Raw genomic sequence first — 15,631 nt, 5'->3', positions numbered from 1 at the left:
TTATATGGACATTTATTTTATTTTTGATAAGATACCAAAGCAGTCCAGTGGGGGGGGGGTGCGGGTAGGGGTAGGAGAGAAATTCCTTTCAACAAATGACTCTAGAATAACTGGATATTTCTATGGGAAAAAATAAACTTGATCACTACCTCAAATCTTACCTAAAAGCTAAATCAGTATGGGTCAGACTAAAGTAAAGTAAAAAATGCATTGCTTCAGAGAAAAATAGAGGGGAATATCTTTGTGATTCAGAACATGAGCAAAATTTTTTTAGGTCACAGAAAGCAATAACCATGAAAAATGGACAAATTCAACTTCATCAAAATTGAAAACTTCTGCTCACAAAAGACACCATTAAGAAAACAAATAGGCTAGCCACAGACGTGGAGAAAATATTCATAAAACATAAATCTGACAAACGGGTTGGTATTCAGGATATGTAAAGAATGCCCACAGCTCAATAATAAAAAGACAAGTAGCCCAATAAAATATTTTTGGATTTGGTTAAGATTTGGATAGCCACTTCACGAAGTAGACATATGACTGGCCAATACGTGCACAACAAAGAGCTTAGTATCATTAGTGATCTGAGAAATGCAAATTACAATCATGATGACTCACCATCAATTTCAGTGAGGAGGTGGAGCTACCATACCTCTCATGCATTGTTGGTCAGAGTGAAAAATGGTGCAACCACTCTGGGGAAAGGTCTGGCAATTTTAAAAAAAGAAAATTAACCATATACCTACCCCATGACTCACAAATTCCACTCTTGGGCATTTATCCATTAGAAATGGAAACACATCTACAAAAAATTTATGCCAGGTTTATGCACAATAGCCTCAAACTGGAAATTGCCAAGGTGTCCATTAACAGAACGAACAATGTGGCATAATTATACAATGGAATACCAGTGAGTAATTGTGAGCAACAAAATATCGATTCATGCAACAAAATGCAACAATTTTTAAAAAATATTTTATTGATTTATTTGACAGAGAGCACAAGCAGGGGGAGCTGCAGAGAGAGAGGGAGAAGTAGACTCCCTGCTGAGCAGGGAACCCAATGCAGGATTCGATCCCAGGACTCTGAGATCATGACCTGAGCCGAAGGCAGACGCTTAACCAACTGAGCCACCCAGGTGCCCCAAAATGCAAGAATGTTAACAATATCATACTAAGTGAAAGGAGACTTACAGGAAAGAATACACATAGTATGACAGCCATTTAAATGAAATTCTGGAGCAGGGAAAACTAATCAGTAGTGGGAAAAATCAGAACTGGGGTTGACTCTGGGGAGTTGGTGATGGAGCAATTAAGTGGAAAGGGTCATGGAGAACTTTCTGAGGTGATGTTAGTGTCCTACATCTAGATAGGGGTTTGGATTTCACAGATGTATTCATTTGTCATAACTCAGTGAATGCACAATTAAGAGTTTTATACTTTTATATAAATTTTACACCTAAAGAAAAGAAAACTAAATAAACATTGAACTCTAGTTAATTATAGTTGTAGTTGTAGAGGACAGTGACTGTGATCTGCATTGTATATTGCACAAAAAAATGCACAAAAAAATAAGATGGATTAGTGGATAGAGGAATGAATATATGGATAATTATGTGATACAAATAAAATGTCAATGATAAACTCTACCCAGGGCATGTAGAGATATTCACTGTAAAATTTGAATTCTTTTATAATGAAATATTGGGGAGAAAGAGCAACAAAAGAAGGCAAGGAACACAACGTTTTGGGGGTTGACTCCTTGATTTCTTTCATTTGATGAAAATATTGATGTTCTTATTCTAGTTGAAGATTACCCATATTGTTTCAGGGGACGCTTGAATGATACTGTCTCTGCACTAAATAAATCAGAGGCTTTATCTTCTTCTGTGAAGATATGACTTATGTTCTAAGTCTTGAGTCTACTCTAGCTGTTGTTCCTGATGTGTTGGCTGCAACTGTTTCTAAATTGTTTGTCTCCTCCACATACATCCACCCCATAAAGCTAAGAGATGAGATCAAGAATTAGAGTATGTATGGCCACATTCCCTCCTGTGCCAAATCCCTACAATATGATAGAAAAGGTGGTAAACAAGCAAAATAGCCTCTCCTGGGATCTACGGTAGCATGAAAAGTAAGAATAAGTGTCACCATCAGACCAGGAGTTGCTGGAGATTCCAGAAAGATTCAAAAGAGAAACACCCATGCAGGAGAGCATAGCTCCAACGGATGGAATGGTTTGGAAGTATTCTAAGAAACAACAGAAGAATTAACTGTGGGGCTGCATCCAAACCTATGAAACCTTATTGGAGTGTATAAAAGAAGACCTATACGGAGAGGCGTCGTGCGCTTCCAGATTCAATATATAAATGTGCCATTTCTTCAAAGCCAACCTATAAATTTAGTGCAACTGTTACCAGAATTCCTACAGGATTTTTATTATGAAGATTGACAGAGTGATTCTAAAGTTCTTATCAATAAAAGAATATGAAAGGATAGAAAAAAGATGAAGAGTTATGGTGGAAATTTATCTTCCAAGATAGCAAAAACACTCTCTAGTAGAGAATCTAGAAACACATTCATGTAGATGTTTAAATTTGGTTTACAGTATAATTCGTGTTTCTAATGAAAGATCAAGGTGCTGGCAGATCCAGTGTCCGGTAAGGGCCCACTTTCTGGTTCACAAATGGCTGCCGCCTCGTTGTATCCTCACGTGGTGGAGAGAGATCATCTCTTCTTTGAAGGGCATTCATCCCATGGTCTGGGCTCCACCCGTGTGATGTGATTATCTCCCAAAGGCTTCATCTCTCACATACCATCATATATTGGAGATTAGGCTTCAGCATATGCAGTTTCGGGAGGGGGACACCAACATTCAGTCCATGGTACCAGCTAACCTGGCTGTCTCCCACTTTTCCTACGGAGTGCTGGTAATGGCAGAATGAGAAAAGCCACCATCAGCCCTGGGCTGCGCCTGGAGACGCTTGGGTGGCCAATCAGCACGTAAGAGAGCAATCCAGGTGGCCAATCAGACAGCACGTAAGAGAACCAGGTCATTGTCCTGCAGGGCAAGCAGTTGTGTCAGAGATGGCCACTTTTTCTATGTTATTGATTTTATTTTTATTTCTTGGGTTTAGTATTTTAAGTGTTGGTTTGCGGTATGTGAAGTTTTAAATTAGGGTGACCAGTTCCCTAGGATGTGGTATTGGAGTAAAGACCTGAAAGAAGCCAGAGAATGAGTCAGGCATCTGTCCAGGGGAGGGCATTCCAGGCAGAGGGGATGGCAGGGCAAAAGCCCTGGGAGGGAGCCAGGGGGCTGTGTGGCTGGAGGGCAATGAGCAGGGATAGACAGGTCAGAGAGGTCACAGAAGCCAGATCCTGTTGGCCTTCAGAAGGAAAATCAGGTAGGGGGCTTCCCAGAGAGTGTGGCAAGTGAGTAGGCTAATAGTCTCCATGTGCTTGGGTATCACAGGAATGGAAGCCAGCAACAGTGTTGTAGATGGTGGACAAGGAATTGAGAGGAAAAGGGAGAATGGGGTTTGCCTGAAGATGGAAAACATTTTAGAAAAGTTATGCTTGGAGGAATTAGATTATTGTCAATTTTCAGAGCCTGGACTTTCTAGGTGAGCATTCTGTAGAAAGCCTCTCTCTGTGGTGCTGAAGGAAGAGGTGGGGGTGGGGGTGGGGGTAGGCTTATCTCCTGCGTGGATTCCATCAGCACCCACCTCACTCCTTGGCTTGAGGTTTTCTCAGCTTGTGTGAAGCGTCAGGCAAATGCAAATTCAGGCACCTGTTCCTCCCAGTGAGTTGCTTCTCCAGCACCTCCATTATAGAAATATGGAACAACCACTGTCCTCAGGTCCTCCTTGGTCCAACCATGGCCATAGCATCAGTGGGTGAAGTGGTGTGTCGTTGCCCTCAGGGGAAGGCGAAGGTCCTAGAGAATACCCAGGATTTGGAGGTAAACTACAGGCATTATTCCATCATTTGTTGCTGTTCTTTGTGTCTTAAAAATGGGGAAAATTTGGGAGCCTGGGTCAACCTGATGTCCTATTGTAAGTCACAGTGGCAAGTGGAAGAGTTGAGAGGTTAATTGGCATTCGGTGGAAGGGAGGTGGACCACAGCTGTTTCTTATTTGCCCAAATGTTTATGCATGCGAATGTTTAGTCAGAGAAGTGGCCAGTGTGGTTTTCGACCTCAACGTTAAAGTGAATTCAGATTTTAGCCCACAGGATAAGGAGTGGTAATAAATAAAAATCTGTAATTAATAAAACCATCTAAAATGGGGGAGAGGATTCAAAAAAGGGTCTTTGTTCTCCACTCTGATTCTATGCAGACTCCTTTCGGATCAAAGTGTTCTTTGTTTTTAACTTCCTATTGCCTCCCTTTGCATTAATGAGAGAACACTGTCCTCCTCTTTCCAAGTTAGGGAGCACAAGAGGCAGACTTGAGTTAGATCCATGGTGTGCAGTTCTTGGAAACTGATGATGCACATTGGGCAATTTGATTTGTGACAATTAACCATGAAATATAAAAACCCACCTAGTATTGTACTTTAAAATGAGCTCTGAGCTTGAGACTCTCACCTACATTTCCCTTCATATAACAGAAGTGTCTGAAATGGTTTCAGGACTAAAGCACAGATAAAATCAGGATGACAAGAGGATCTGTGTGTGTGATCTCTTCCAAAATCAGGGAAGATAAAAATACACACATGGCCCTTTATTCCCTGGGTTAAACCTAAGGGTGATTTGTTATCGTCTCACTCCTTCTGATTGAAACTAGGAAGAATAATGCTCTTGAGTCTTTTCTCACTGAAATGTCAGGTGCTTCCTGGAGCAAATTCTGTGGTAGAGAGGAAAACCTGAGCTGACTAGTTCATGGAACTGACCCTCATTTTCTCTTTCAGTGGGGGAAAAAAAAATCCACAGTCACCTGTACGCCAGTGCCCTGTGGTAAATCTTGGAGACTCAAAGTCAAGATAAACGCTTATATTTTTGACTTTGAAATTACAATCATGTATGACAGAATGGTTTTACCAGATGAACAGCACAAGGTATGGCCTGTTCTAGTACTCTTCTTTCTAAATTTCTTTCATTTCTTTCTAGCATAACACAGCTGGTATAAACTGTGAAAACTGTGCTAAAGGTTATTACCGCCCTTATGGTGTTCCAGTCGATGCCCCCCACGGCTGCATCCGTAAGTTTCATTTTGACTTGGGGTGTCTTAGACTGTCTCTACTGTACTGTTTCGGAGTGGCCATCGGGCTAAACTCTGATGGGCTGGTCCTTCCCTTCCTTCCCTCTTTCTTCACACTGTTGATTCTGCTCCTTCCAGCTGTGTGATGCCACACAGCTACATAATCTCCCTGGGCTTCTGATTCCTTGTATGCAGATGGGAGTGATAATGCAGGCACATTGTGAAGATAGTGTGATTTGATTCCAGACCACCATGATAAAGCATTTATTGCAATAAAGTGGGTCCACTGAAGGTTCCGGTTTCCCAGTGTGTATCAAAGTTATGTTGACACTATGCCATTGTCTAATAAATGGCATTATGTCTAAAAAAAAGTATGTACCTTAATTAAAAATATTTTGTTGCCAAAAAATGCTAGCCACCCTTTGAGCTTTCAGCGAGCTGTCATCACGGGCCACAGATCACCATAACAAATATGATAATGGAGAAGTTGGAAATAGTGTGAGAGTTATCAAAATGTGACAGGGACACAAAGTGAGCAGATGCTGTTGGAAAAAGTGTGCTGATAGACTGGCTCAATGGAGGGCTGCCACCAACCTTCAATTTGTAAAAAAACATAATATCTGCAAAGCACAATGGAAAAAGCACAGTAAAACGAGGCGTGCCTACATATTCCATAAGATGGATGACATGCCATCAGAAGAACCTAGGAGGACATCAAGCTTTGGGCTTGTCACACACCAGCCCTCTAACAAATGATAGTTCCTCCATTTTCTGTTGTTTTCACATGTTTCTATGATCTCCAATAATTTCAGATTTTTGTATTAGCATCCAGGCAATATAGTAATGATTTCACAAGGATTTGATAGTGGTCATGATATCTAAAACAGCTGTGATTTATTGGGTACTTCCTATATGCAAGGCTTTGTGAAGTAATTCCACACATGTGCGATTATCCCAACCCAGTTAGGACACCATTATGATTTTCATTTTTAGATATGGGGAAACCAGAGGCTCTCAGTAGTTCAGTATGTTGGCCCAGCTAACAGAACCATTAAGTGGTAGCTCCAGGTACAGGTCCAATCTGTCTGCCGACTTTGTGCCATATCCATGATACTGCAGAATGTCACTGGGTTTTCCCCAGGGAATTTAGGTCTTAGGTCAGACTATGGACTTTGCCCTACATGTGTCATTTCTTTTATGCTCTCTGGCTGTCACCATTGGAAAACAGTTCAGGCCTCTAGTTGGCTGCTGTGCCCACCGCCCCCCCCAATTCACTCATCATGTCATTAACATCAAAGGGCATCCAAGTTCAAAGAATGTATGAACTCTGATTTGCCTCTATGTTGGGCAAAGAGTGTTCCCGTTTTCCCTCCCTCTCCCACATCATCACATGAGGTATGTCCATCACTTTTCTTGGGCCCATGAAGAACAGGCCTTAGCAAAGGAGACCAGGACATCGCAAATGCATTGCGAATCCCTTCCCCGGAATCACTGTTCTCCATGATTCTCGGCTCCCCATCACTGTTTTAGGTTCTTTCTTCATAACTGAAGTGGTCTCGCAGTCGCAGTCTCACAAGGATGTTACAAGCAGAGCATAAAGAATCTACAGGACCCATCTTTCCTAAGCAAGTTAAGCAAAGGACACCAGATGAAGCCAGCCCGGGGGGAATACTTGCTGCCCACAGCTCCTCCAACTTTCCAGTTCCTTATGGGGCATGTGCTTAGCTGGGTCCTGACAGTGTTTTTGCTGTCCATGGTCAGGACTTGCCAGGTCAAGCGAAACTCCCAAGGGAGGAGTCATGTTCATACCTCTTGAACCCCAAGTATGTCTGTCTGGAATGCAGACCTAATAGTCGTGTTGGTTGCACAAGTGCCTTCAATAAGTCGTGTCACTGGAATCTAACATTTGGATTGTGGGTGTGTCAATAGACATGTCTATGACAATGTCTAATGTCATGTCTAATGTCTAATGACATGTCTGTGTCAATAGACACAGTTGGCTTATGGCAGTGGAAGTGGGGGTTGTGCTCGACAGACCTTCCAGGGGCTGCAGCACACCCCCTCCCCAGCCCCTCTGATTGTTCTGTGCAGACCTTGCCTTTGATGCACCAGCCACACAGCGCTCAGTGTAAAAAACTGTATTCTCAAGAACTCAGCACAGGTGCCTTCTAAATAAGCTTATCTCTGAGGGTCCCTGGGATTTGGTCGATGCACACGATAAGCAGGTAGGAAGTGGAGAACAGGCTGTGCCCTTTCAAGAATAACCGGGGGCGAGAGTGATGTAGTACAAAACACTGCCTGCGAGGTGCTGGGGACAGAGCTGCCTTCCTGAGCGCACCAGCGGACTGAGCCTCTGAAAGCCGGCGTTTCCCGTAGCTTGCAGCTGTAACCCCGCACACGCGGATGACTGTGAGCCGGGCTCAGGCCGCTGCACTTGCAAGCCGAATTTCCAAGGAGACAACTGTGAGAAGTGTGCCGTTGGATACTATCACTTCCCCTTCTGCCTGAGTAAGTAGCTGGGGCAGGTGGAGGGTCGTCCCTTCCGGGCACGTAGCCAGTGCGTTCACAGCCGGGGGCGCAGCGGGCAGGGTGGAGGCACCGCAGACACGGGGTGGGGCGAGCACGTAGGTTGTATTCACGTGAAAGTGTTTGCAGAAGTTCAGAACATATTTATCAGAGTACTTTCTTTCTTTCTTTCTTTTTTTAGATTATATTTATTTATTTATTTATTTATTTATTTATTTGACAGACAGAGATCACAAGTAGGCAGAGAGGCAGGCAGAGAGAGAGGAGGAAGCAGGCTCCCTGCTGAGTAGAGAGCCCGATTCGAGGCTCAATCCCAGGACCCTGGGATCATGACCTGAGCCAAAGGCAGAGGCTTTAACCCACTGAGCCACCCAGGTGCCCCTATCAGAATACTTTCTGTAGTCTTATTTATGCCCAGTGATTATAGACACTACCATCCCAGTCGGTCAGAAAGGTCCCATCCTGGCAATTTCAACTCAACAGGATCCATGGGTGTGGTTTTTCTTCACAAAAGAACTTGGAAGAAGTGTCAAGGGTTCCAGATGTTCATGGGCACACATGTAGTGTGTGTCAGTGTTCTGGCTGGCTGGAGGATGTGTTGTCCCTTTCCCATGGTAACCCCGGCCAGGTGACCGCGATCCCCCCCACCCCTCCACAGTGATCAAAAGGAATGTCTCAGCATCTTGGAGAGAGAAAATATATATCTGGTAGAAACACCACAGAACAGGAAACAGGAGAGTCTGAAATCAGCCCTGCAAATTGTAACGAGAGCCATGGTTCTGTTTGTTCCACTGAAGGGTGAAAACTGCACTTCTGTGTTAGGACAGAGAAGCAGTCTTGACCCTCCTCCACACCCCGCTTGCCGCATTGGTTCTTGTATTCCCAGCTTTGCAGGGCAACGAAAGCATAGTGTGTTGTGGGGACATGGAGAGAAGGACATATACGAATGGGATGGCTCTATGTCCTGGCTCATACCTGCTGTCCCAGGAGAATCATTAAACTAGCTCCCACTTTCCACATCTAGTAGCCTAGTCTGGATGATGAATTATATGATCATTTTATATTGAAAGAAGCCAATTTTTTAAGCAGCAGTATTCAGTAACACTGAATTGAGGCTCAATGCATTTAGAATCTAATTATTAGATACAGGCTAAGCAGAAACAGCACTTGCCTTTTTAGTGACATAAAGAAACCCGAAACAATTTTATGGCATACACCAAATTTTAGGGGGGAAATTTTGAAAAAATTAAAAAAAAAACTGTTCTCAATTTTACATTAAAAAAAAACCAATAAAGATGCTAAAGAAAACTAGCTTACCCCTGCTTAGATGGAGGCATAGCTATTGTGAGCACGAAATATCCATTTCTGTTTGTCTAAAATACAAATCAGAATGTCTGACCAGTCTGGTTTCAGCTGCATACTCAATATAGCAGTATTATCTGTCTCTAAATTAGGCTCCATATGCTACTTTTAATGAAGTTAGAAGGGCTTCTTTCTAGTTTGTGCAGTTTAGTATTTTACTTGACTGTCTCCTTAATCTTTCTCTGTATTTTTTTTAAAAACGACTTTTCTAGGAATTCCCATTTTCCCCATTTCTACTCCAAGTCCTGAAGATCCAGTAGCTGGAGATATAAAAGGCAAGTACTCTCTTTTGGTTTAACTTCAATGGAAGTGTTGTGCTCCGTATTTTTTTTTTTTTCTACTTCCTATGCCCGCTACTCTGCCCACGTTCAAGTAGTCCTTACTGGAGCCTGGCAGGTGCCCTGCAGGTATCTCCCATCTCAGTTCCTCACCACCCATCATTCTCTATGCCAGTCTGTCTTTTGCATGATGCTCCCTGATTAAGGAGACTAAACGGAGCTTGAATTGTATGTCTCTTGCTTGCTTGGAAACTTCCAGTGGCAGTCAGTTGCCTACTGCCTTGTTTGGGTCTACATACAGAGACCCTGAGAAAGGATTTGAGTCCACGCTGTTGATTCTGGAGATGATCCCAGAAGACATCAGTAAGGGAATGAGTCAGGGAGTGAAGGGAGCTGTTATAAAGATGCATTAGCAAGCTAGGTCCTCCTCCAGAACCTGGAACTCTATCCCTCTAGGCAACTCTAGGAGACAGCCTAGAACTCGCTCAGCGTTATTCTAGCTGACGGGATAACCTTCGTTACCTGCCACCAATGGAGGGCTGCTTCTGGGGCTCGGTGTGCTGGGAGGCTGAGCAGCTCCTGCAACCAGATGGGTACCCCTGGGCACGGAGTGGTGGAGATGTGCAGGGAGCGGCCCTTGGGGTAGAGAGGTGCGTGCCGAGAGGGCGTGGGTGCTCCGCCCACCACATCAATCATTCTGCATCTGTTTTAGGATCACCTGTTATGTGTCCAGCACCGTTCTGGCTGCTGGGGACTTAGCAGTGAACAGAACAGGGAAAAATCTCCTGCTCTCCTACAGGTTATATTCCAGTGGAGGGACTCATATGATAACAAAAGTAATAAACAAACTAAACAAATGAAATCTCTAATACATTCGATTATGATATGCAGGGTTGTGTCCTGTACAAGGGGGCTACTAAGGGGGGTGGAGATAGCCTTTCTCATTGTAGACACAAACTAATGCATACGAGGAATATTCTAGGTCTTGAGGTTTGATTCTGGAGCTGGGGGCAGTGTCCTAGGTAAGCCCACAATAGCTCACACAGGGACACACCCACTCAGGAAGGCCCCCTGCTCCAACATCTGGGCACACCACATGCACACAGCCCATGACTGTGCCCCATCTGGACCATGCCCACCACACCCACTGAGCTTGCTTCTCTGATGGTCTCATGCTCCTCTCACCAGTGGGGGGGGAGGTAGTGCCAGGGGTGTGTGAGCACATGTGCCCCTCCTCCTAGTGTGTGCAGGGTGTGGGTGGGCAGAGAGGGGACACTTGGGACCAGACAAGAAGATGGTCTCTGGAGAGCCCTTTTCTGATGCAGATTTCATTTCTGCAACAATACAGCAGCTCAGGGGGTATGCTGCCGGTGGCGTTGGCCATGAGTGCCGTGCAGAACTTAAGTCCCAGAGACAAGGGAGGGAATGTGAGGCTTACAGATTTCAATAGGGTCGTCGGGGGGACCTCATTGAGGAGATAAGCAAGGACCTGAGAGGGTGAGGAGTGAGCTCTGCAGGTGTCTGGGAACAAGCAGCCAGAGCCAGGAAAGAGCCAGTGTGAAGTCCTTGGGACGCATGCTGGGGTGTTCACTGAACAAACAAGAGACCAGAGTGTGAAAGCAGAGACCAGATGGCAGGCCACTGTCGGCCACTGCAAAGACTTACCCTTCTACTCTCCATGAGAGAGGAGCCACGGACCGTTTGCACAGAGAAATGATATCGCATGAGGCGCTCTGTGGCTACTGTGTTGAAAACCAGTTGCAGGAGGAGAAAAGAGAAAGCAGGGAGATACCCTGGAAAGCCATAGTGATAATCTATAAGGGAGAAATGATGGTGGCTTGGACCTAGGAGGTGTCAGTGGAGGTGACAAGAAGCGGACAGAGTGTGGGTATAATCTGAAGCTAGACCCAACAGGACCTGCTGGGGGGGGGCGCTGGCCTGGAAGTGGGATATGAGAAGAAGAGAGGCTACTGGGTGACTCCAAGACTCTGGGCAAATAGGAGGAAGAGGTGCCATTTGTTGAGGCAGGAAAGGCTGCAGAAGACAAGTCAAGGCAGGGCTGGGAGAGGGCAGGTGGGCCGGGGTGATGGGAACGGAGGGACCCTCTCTCCTGGCTGTTCCTTTTTTTTTCTCTGTGAAATAAGAATCAAGGTCAGGGCAGGAGGTGAGGTTGGGGAGGAAGCTGCTGGCTTGAGGAGATGGAAGATATGCTTCATCCCAGGATGCAGGAGAGAAAATGGGCTTGGGAAATGTCCTAGGATTGGGGGGCACCCTGGAGGGCTCACCTCAAGCCAGGTAATGTGATCCAGCTTACCTTCCGACTTTCTTTCCTGCTTGTGCCCTATGCACCCCAGCTCCTCGGACCAAACCACGGTTCTGTGCGTTGTTACACCGAGTATTATCAAAGCCTTCACCGGACACTTGATCCCTGGAGGAGGGCAGCCATGCTTCTCCTTCCGGCAGTTCCCGCTCTGCCCATAGCGGGTGGGGTCCTGTCCGCAGTGGCGGTCTGCTAATGCTTCCTTAATGCTTGTTCATTGACTAGAGTGGAACTCAGCCTTTGAGCCTTGATTACACCACACATCTTGGGTTTTCTTCCACAAGAATGTTTTAGAACTCCCATTTACCGTCTGTTTCCAGTAATCCTTTTGTTATTCAATTCCTTTTTGTCCCCAAGCAGACTGGCAGTGACTTTGGGGAAAAGAAATTTAATTGAACTTGAAGGGATGGCCTGACATCTGTTACAAAAATACAAGGGACGCCTTAGAACATGGCCTCAAGGAAAAGAAGTTTCAAGGAACGTAGTGAGATCTGTTCGGGAGTTTGAATGCACAGATATTGTTTCAATTTGGTCTTTTATTATTGCATTTTAAATACCCACTTTGGGGCGCCTGTGTGGCTCATTGGGTTAAGCCTCTGCCTTCTGCTCAGGTCATGATCTCAGGGTCCTGGGATCGAGCCCCTCATCGGGCTCTCTGCTCAGCAGGGATCCTGCTTCCACACACCACCCCCCACCCCCGCTTGCCTGTCTTCCTACTTGTGATCTCTGTCAAATAAATAAATAAATCTATAAAAACAAAACAAAACAAAACACAACACTCACTTTGGGGCCCGAGTCCCAGTGGTGAACATTAGAAGCCCAAACATCTTGGGGCACCTGGGTGGCTCAGTTGGTTAAAGAGCTGACTTTTGGTTTCAGCTCAGGTAATGGTCTCAGGGTCCTGAGATGGAGCTCCACCTCAGGCTCCCTGCTCAGCGGGATTCTCTCTCCCTCTGCTCCTCCTACTCATGCTCTCTCTCTCTCAAAAATACATAAATACATCTTTTAAAAAAAAACTCCAACATCTTAACTGTCAGAAGATGCAGAACACTGGGTAATAGTGGGAACACCTCTACCTCTGAGAAGTTTAATTTATTAAGGCCCATTGGTGTTTCGTGTTTCCACATTTTCTAGTACAGTGGTTCTTAAACAGGGCTGTGTTTTAGAACCCCTTGCTTTTACAAAGTAGGAATTCCTCTGCAGCACCCCAGATCCTAATCTAGCTTTTCCAGGAAGAAGTCCAGGCTTATATTTTGAACAAGTTTTCCAGATGATTCTGATATATGTCTCTTGTTCAGAACCACTGCTCTCATTACTGGAAATCCCACTTAGTGGTTGGCAAACCGTTTCCCCCAAATGGTCAGATGGTAAATACTTTTCAATATGTAGGCGAAGTTGCAAATACTTGATGTTGTTGTTGTACCAGGAAAGCGACAGTGGACAACATGTACGTGAAAGATCTTGGTTGTGTCCCTGTAAAACTTTTTTTTTTTTTAAGATTTTATTTATTCATTTGACAGAGAGAGAGCCCAAGTAGGCAGAGGCAGGCAGAGAGAGGGGGTGGGAAGCAGGCTTCCTGCTGACCAGAGAGCCCAATGCGGGGCTCGATCCCAGAACCCTGAGACCATGACCTGAGCTGAAGGCAGAGGCTTAACCCACTGAGCCATCCAGGCGCCCCATCTGTAAAACTTTCTTTACTAAAACAGGATGGATTTGGTTCTCAGGCCATCATTTACAGATTGTGGGATTATATCAGAATTTCTGGGTTTAGGATTCTATACCCAGGCAATTGTATTTTACCAGGAGATTCCAACACAGCCAAGACTGAGAACCACTTTACTGGATACTCCATATGGTCAGTTCCAGACGGGTTGACTTGAAGCAGAAGAACAGAGCAGTTTTGCAGATCAGAATGTTTTCATTATATTTCATGACCTTGGATATCATCAAGGTTTTCTGGGTCCAAGGGATCATTTATACCCACTTAAGATTTATTTCCAGGAAGTCAGTGTATCATCAACACGTCTTCAAGGGCTCCTTTTGAAAAATGACGGCATATGCAAAACACACTCTAGAGAGACACCAGCCTGCAGTGCAGACACCTGCCTCTGAGTTCAAACAAAGAATGGGGGACCAGCAAACAACAGGGCAGAAATTTGCCCTAAGAGACTGAGGCCATGTGGGCATGATCGTTTAAGGCTGCCCCTGTGGCCTGAAGACATGGGTGCCTGGGAGGTTTCTTGACAAATATCATGAAAAGGGTTTGAGTCCCCCCCGTCACCTTGTAATTAGCTACTTACCTTTGCCAGAGCTTTGAGGTCACTGTGGTTGGGGCTGGAGGACATGTTCACCATGGGAACTCAGAGACTGGGGTGAGAGCTGCTAAGACATGCTTTCCTGGCTGTGTCTTTGCCTGGGCCCAGGCATGTCATCTTCTTGGCAGGGTGGGCCAATCACTCTTGTCATGGAGACCTGTCAGATGAGGCTGAAAAGGGGATAGGCAAATTCTGCTGTCTCCGATTCGAAGGCTCTGCGTGGATGCCCATAAAATAGAACTTAAGGAATGGTGTTTACTAAAAAGAATTGAAGGTATCCAAGAGTCTTTTTAGTGTTTTCTTCCTTCATTAAACATTTCCTGAGCACTCCTCTGTACACACACACGGCACAGTCCTTGCTCCCTGGAAGGTTCCAGTCCTGGGGGAAGACATAGGCAGGTAAACCATTACAACAGCAGGAGCTAATGCTACAGCTGAGTGAGAACACAAAGCTTGGGGAAGCCTGCAGGAGGGGCGTCCTTACAGAATGAAGGGAGGGAGGGAGGCACGCAGGAAGGAGGAAGGTAGGAGTTGTGGGAGGGCTTCCTCAGAGCCGGAGAAGGAGGTGAGTTGTGGAGCATGTTGAAGTTAGCTAGCCAGACAGAGGGAGAGCTGAGGGAAGGCATGGGACAGCAGCAGGGATGGCAGGAAGGTCACTGGGTCTGATTCAGGGATAGGGAGGAAAAGTTCAGGGGGAAGAGAGGATTAGGGGGGATGAGAGCCGACAGCCTAGAAGATTTTGAAAGCTTACTATGTCATGCATGTCAAAGACATTGGGCTATGTCTTGAAGATATTGTTTCACCTTTGAGGAATTTAAGCTTGAAAATTATATGAGAAGTTTGGTGGTTTAGAAAGATCACTCCTGACACCAGTATGGGAAGCAGACAGCCTGGTTAGGAGGCTCTCAAAATAATCTAGGCAAATGAGGATGAAGCCCTGAACGAAGGCTCTGGAGCTCTGGAAACAGGAGAAGATTCCAGAGACTTTCCTGGGCTATAATCCCTATGACCTGATGATGAGGTGTGGGGAGATGAGGGTCAGGGAAACATGAGGGCGGCATCCAGGTTCTGACTGTGTGGGACGATTTACTAGGCAAGAAAGAAGAAACATTGAAAGGTGAATTTCAGAAACAACTTAAAAAATGCTTAGGTACTAGATGCTTTCTTTTCTGTTTATAGATGGTTGTAAATCAGGATTCTTTGGGCCTTGGAGCCAAAGTATCTTACTGTATCAAGTATCAAGGTCTTACTGAGTTCCAGTGCTTGGTTTTAGTGCCCAGACTATAACCAACAGTATGACTTTCCCTTCCCTGTGGACTCACATGGTGGTCTCAGAATTCCTAGAGGGTGAGAATGGAAACCACAAAACCTGTCGTGGCCTGGGCTCAGAAGTCACACCAGAGCACTTTCACTTCCTTCTGTGTGCCAAAGCATAAGTCATGAGGCCATTAAGTGATTTCAATAATTTACATGTTGTGAAAGGGGAGCCTGGGTGGCTCAGTCAGTTAAGCATCTGACTGTTGATTTCAGCTCAGATCATGATCTTGGGGTCCTGGGATCAAGCCCCACATTGGGCTCACACCGAGCATAGAGTCTGCTTGAGATTCTTTCTCTCTCCCTCTGCCTCC

At 45.2% G+C, this 15,631-nt stretch overlaps 1 protein-coding gene across 2 annotated transcripts in view; it reads left to right on the top strand.

Moving 5' to 3' along the window:
- Positions 1-15,631, top strand: part of LAMA3 (laminin subunit alpha 3) — a 266,072-nt gene that overhangs the window by 93,203 nt on the left and 157,238 nt on the right. For both annotated transcript variants that reach the window (XM_032859753.1, XM_032859754.1), the window contains 3 exons: positions 5,112-5,202; positions 7,579-7,710; positions 9,303-9,365. In XM_032859753.1, coding sequence (XP_032715644.1) covers positions 5,112-5,202; positions 7,579-7,710; positions 9,303-9,365 — 286 coding nt within the window. The remainder of the gene's footprint in view (positions 1-5,111; positions 5,203-7,578; positions 7,711-9,302; positions 9,366-15,631) is intronic.

The sequence above is a fragment of the Lontra canadensis genome, unplaced genomic scaffold, assembly GCF_010015895.1.
Source record: "Lontra canadensis isolate GAN:19392208 unplaced genomic scaffold, GSC_riverotter_1.0 scaffold17, whole genome shotgun sequence".
NCBI classification, from domain to species: domain Eukaryota; kingdom Metazoa; phylum Chordata; class Mammalia; order Carnivora; family Mustelidae; genus Lontra; species Lontra canadensis.
Note: the sequence above shows the minus strand (reverse complement) of the source record. Positions and strands in the feature narration are given on the sequence as shown.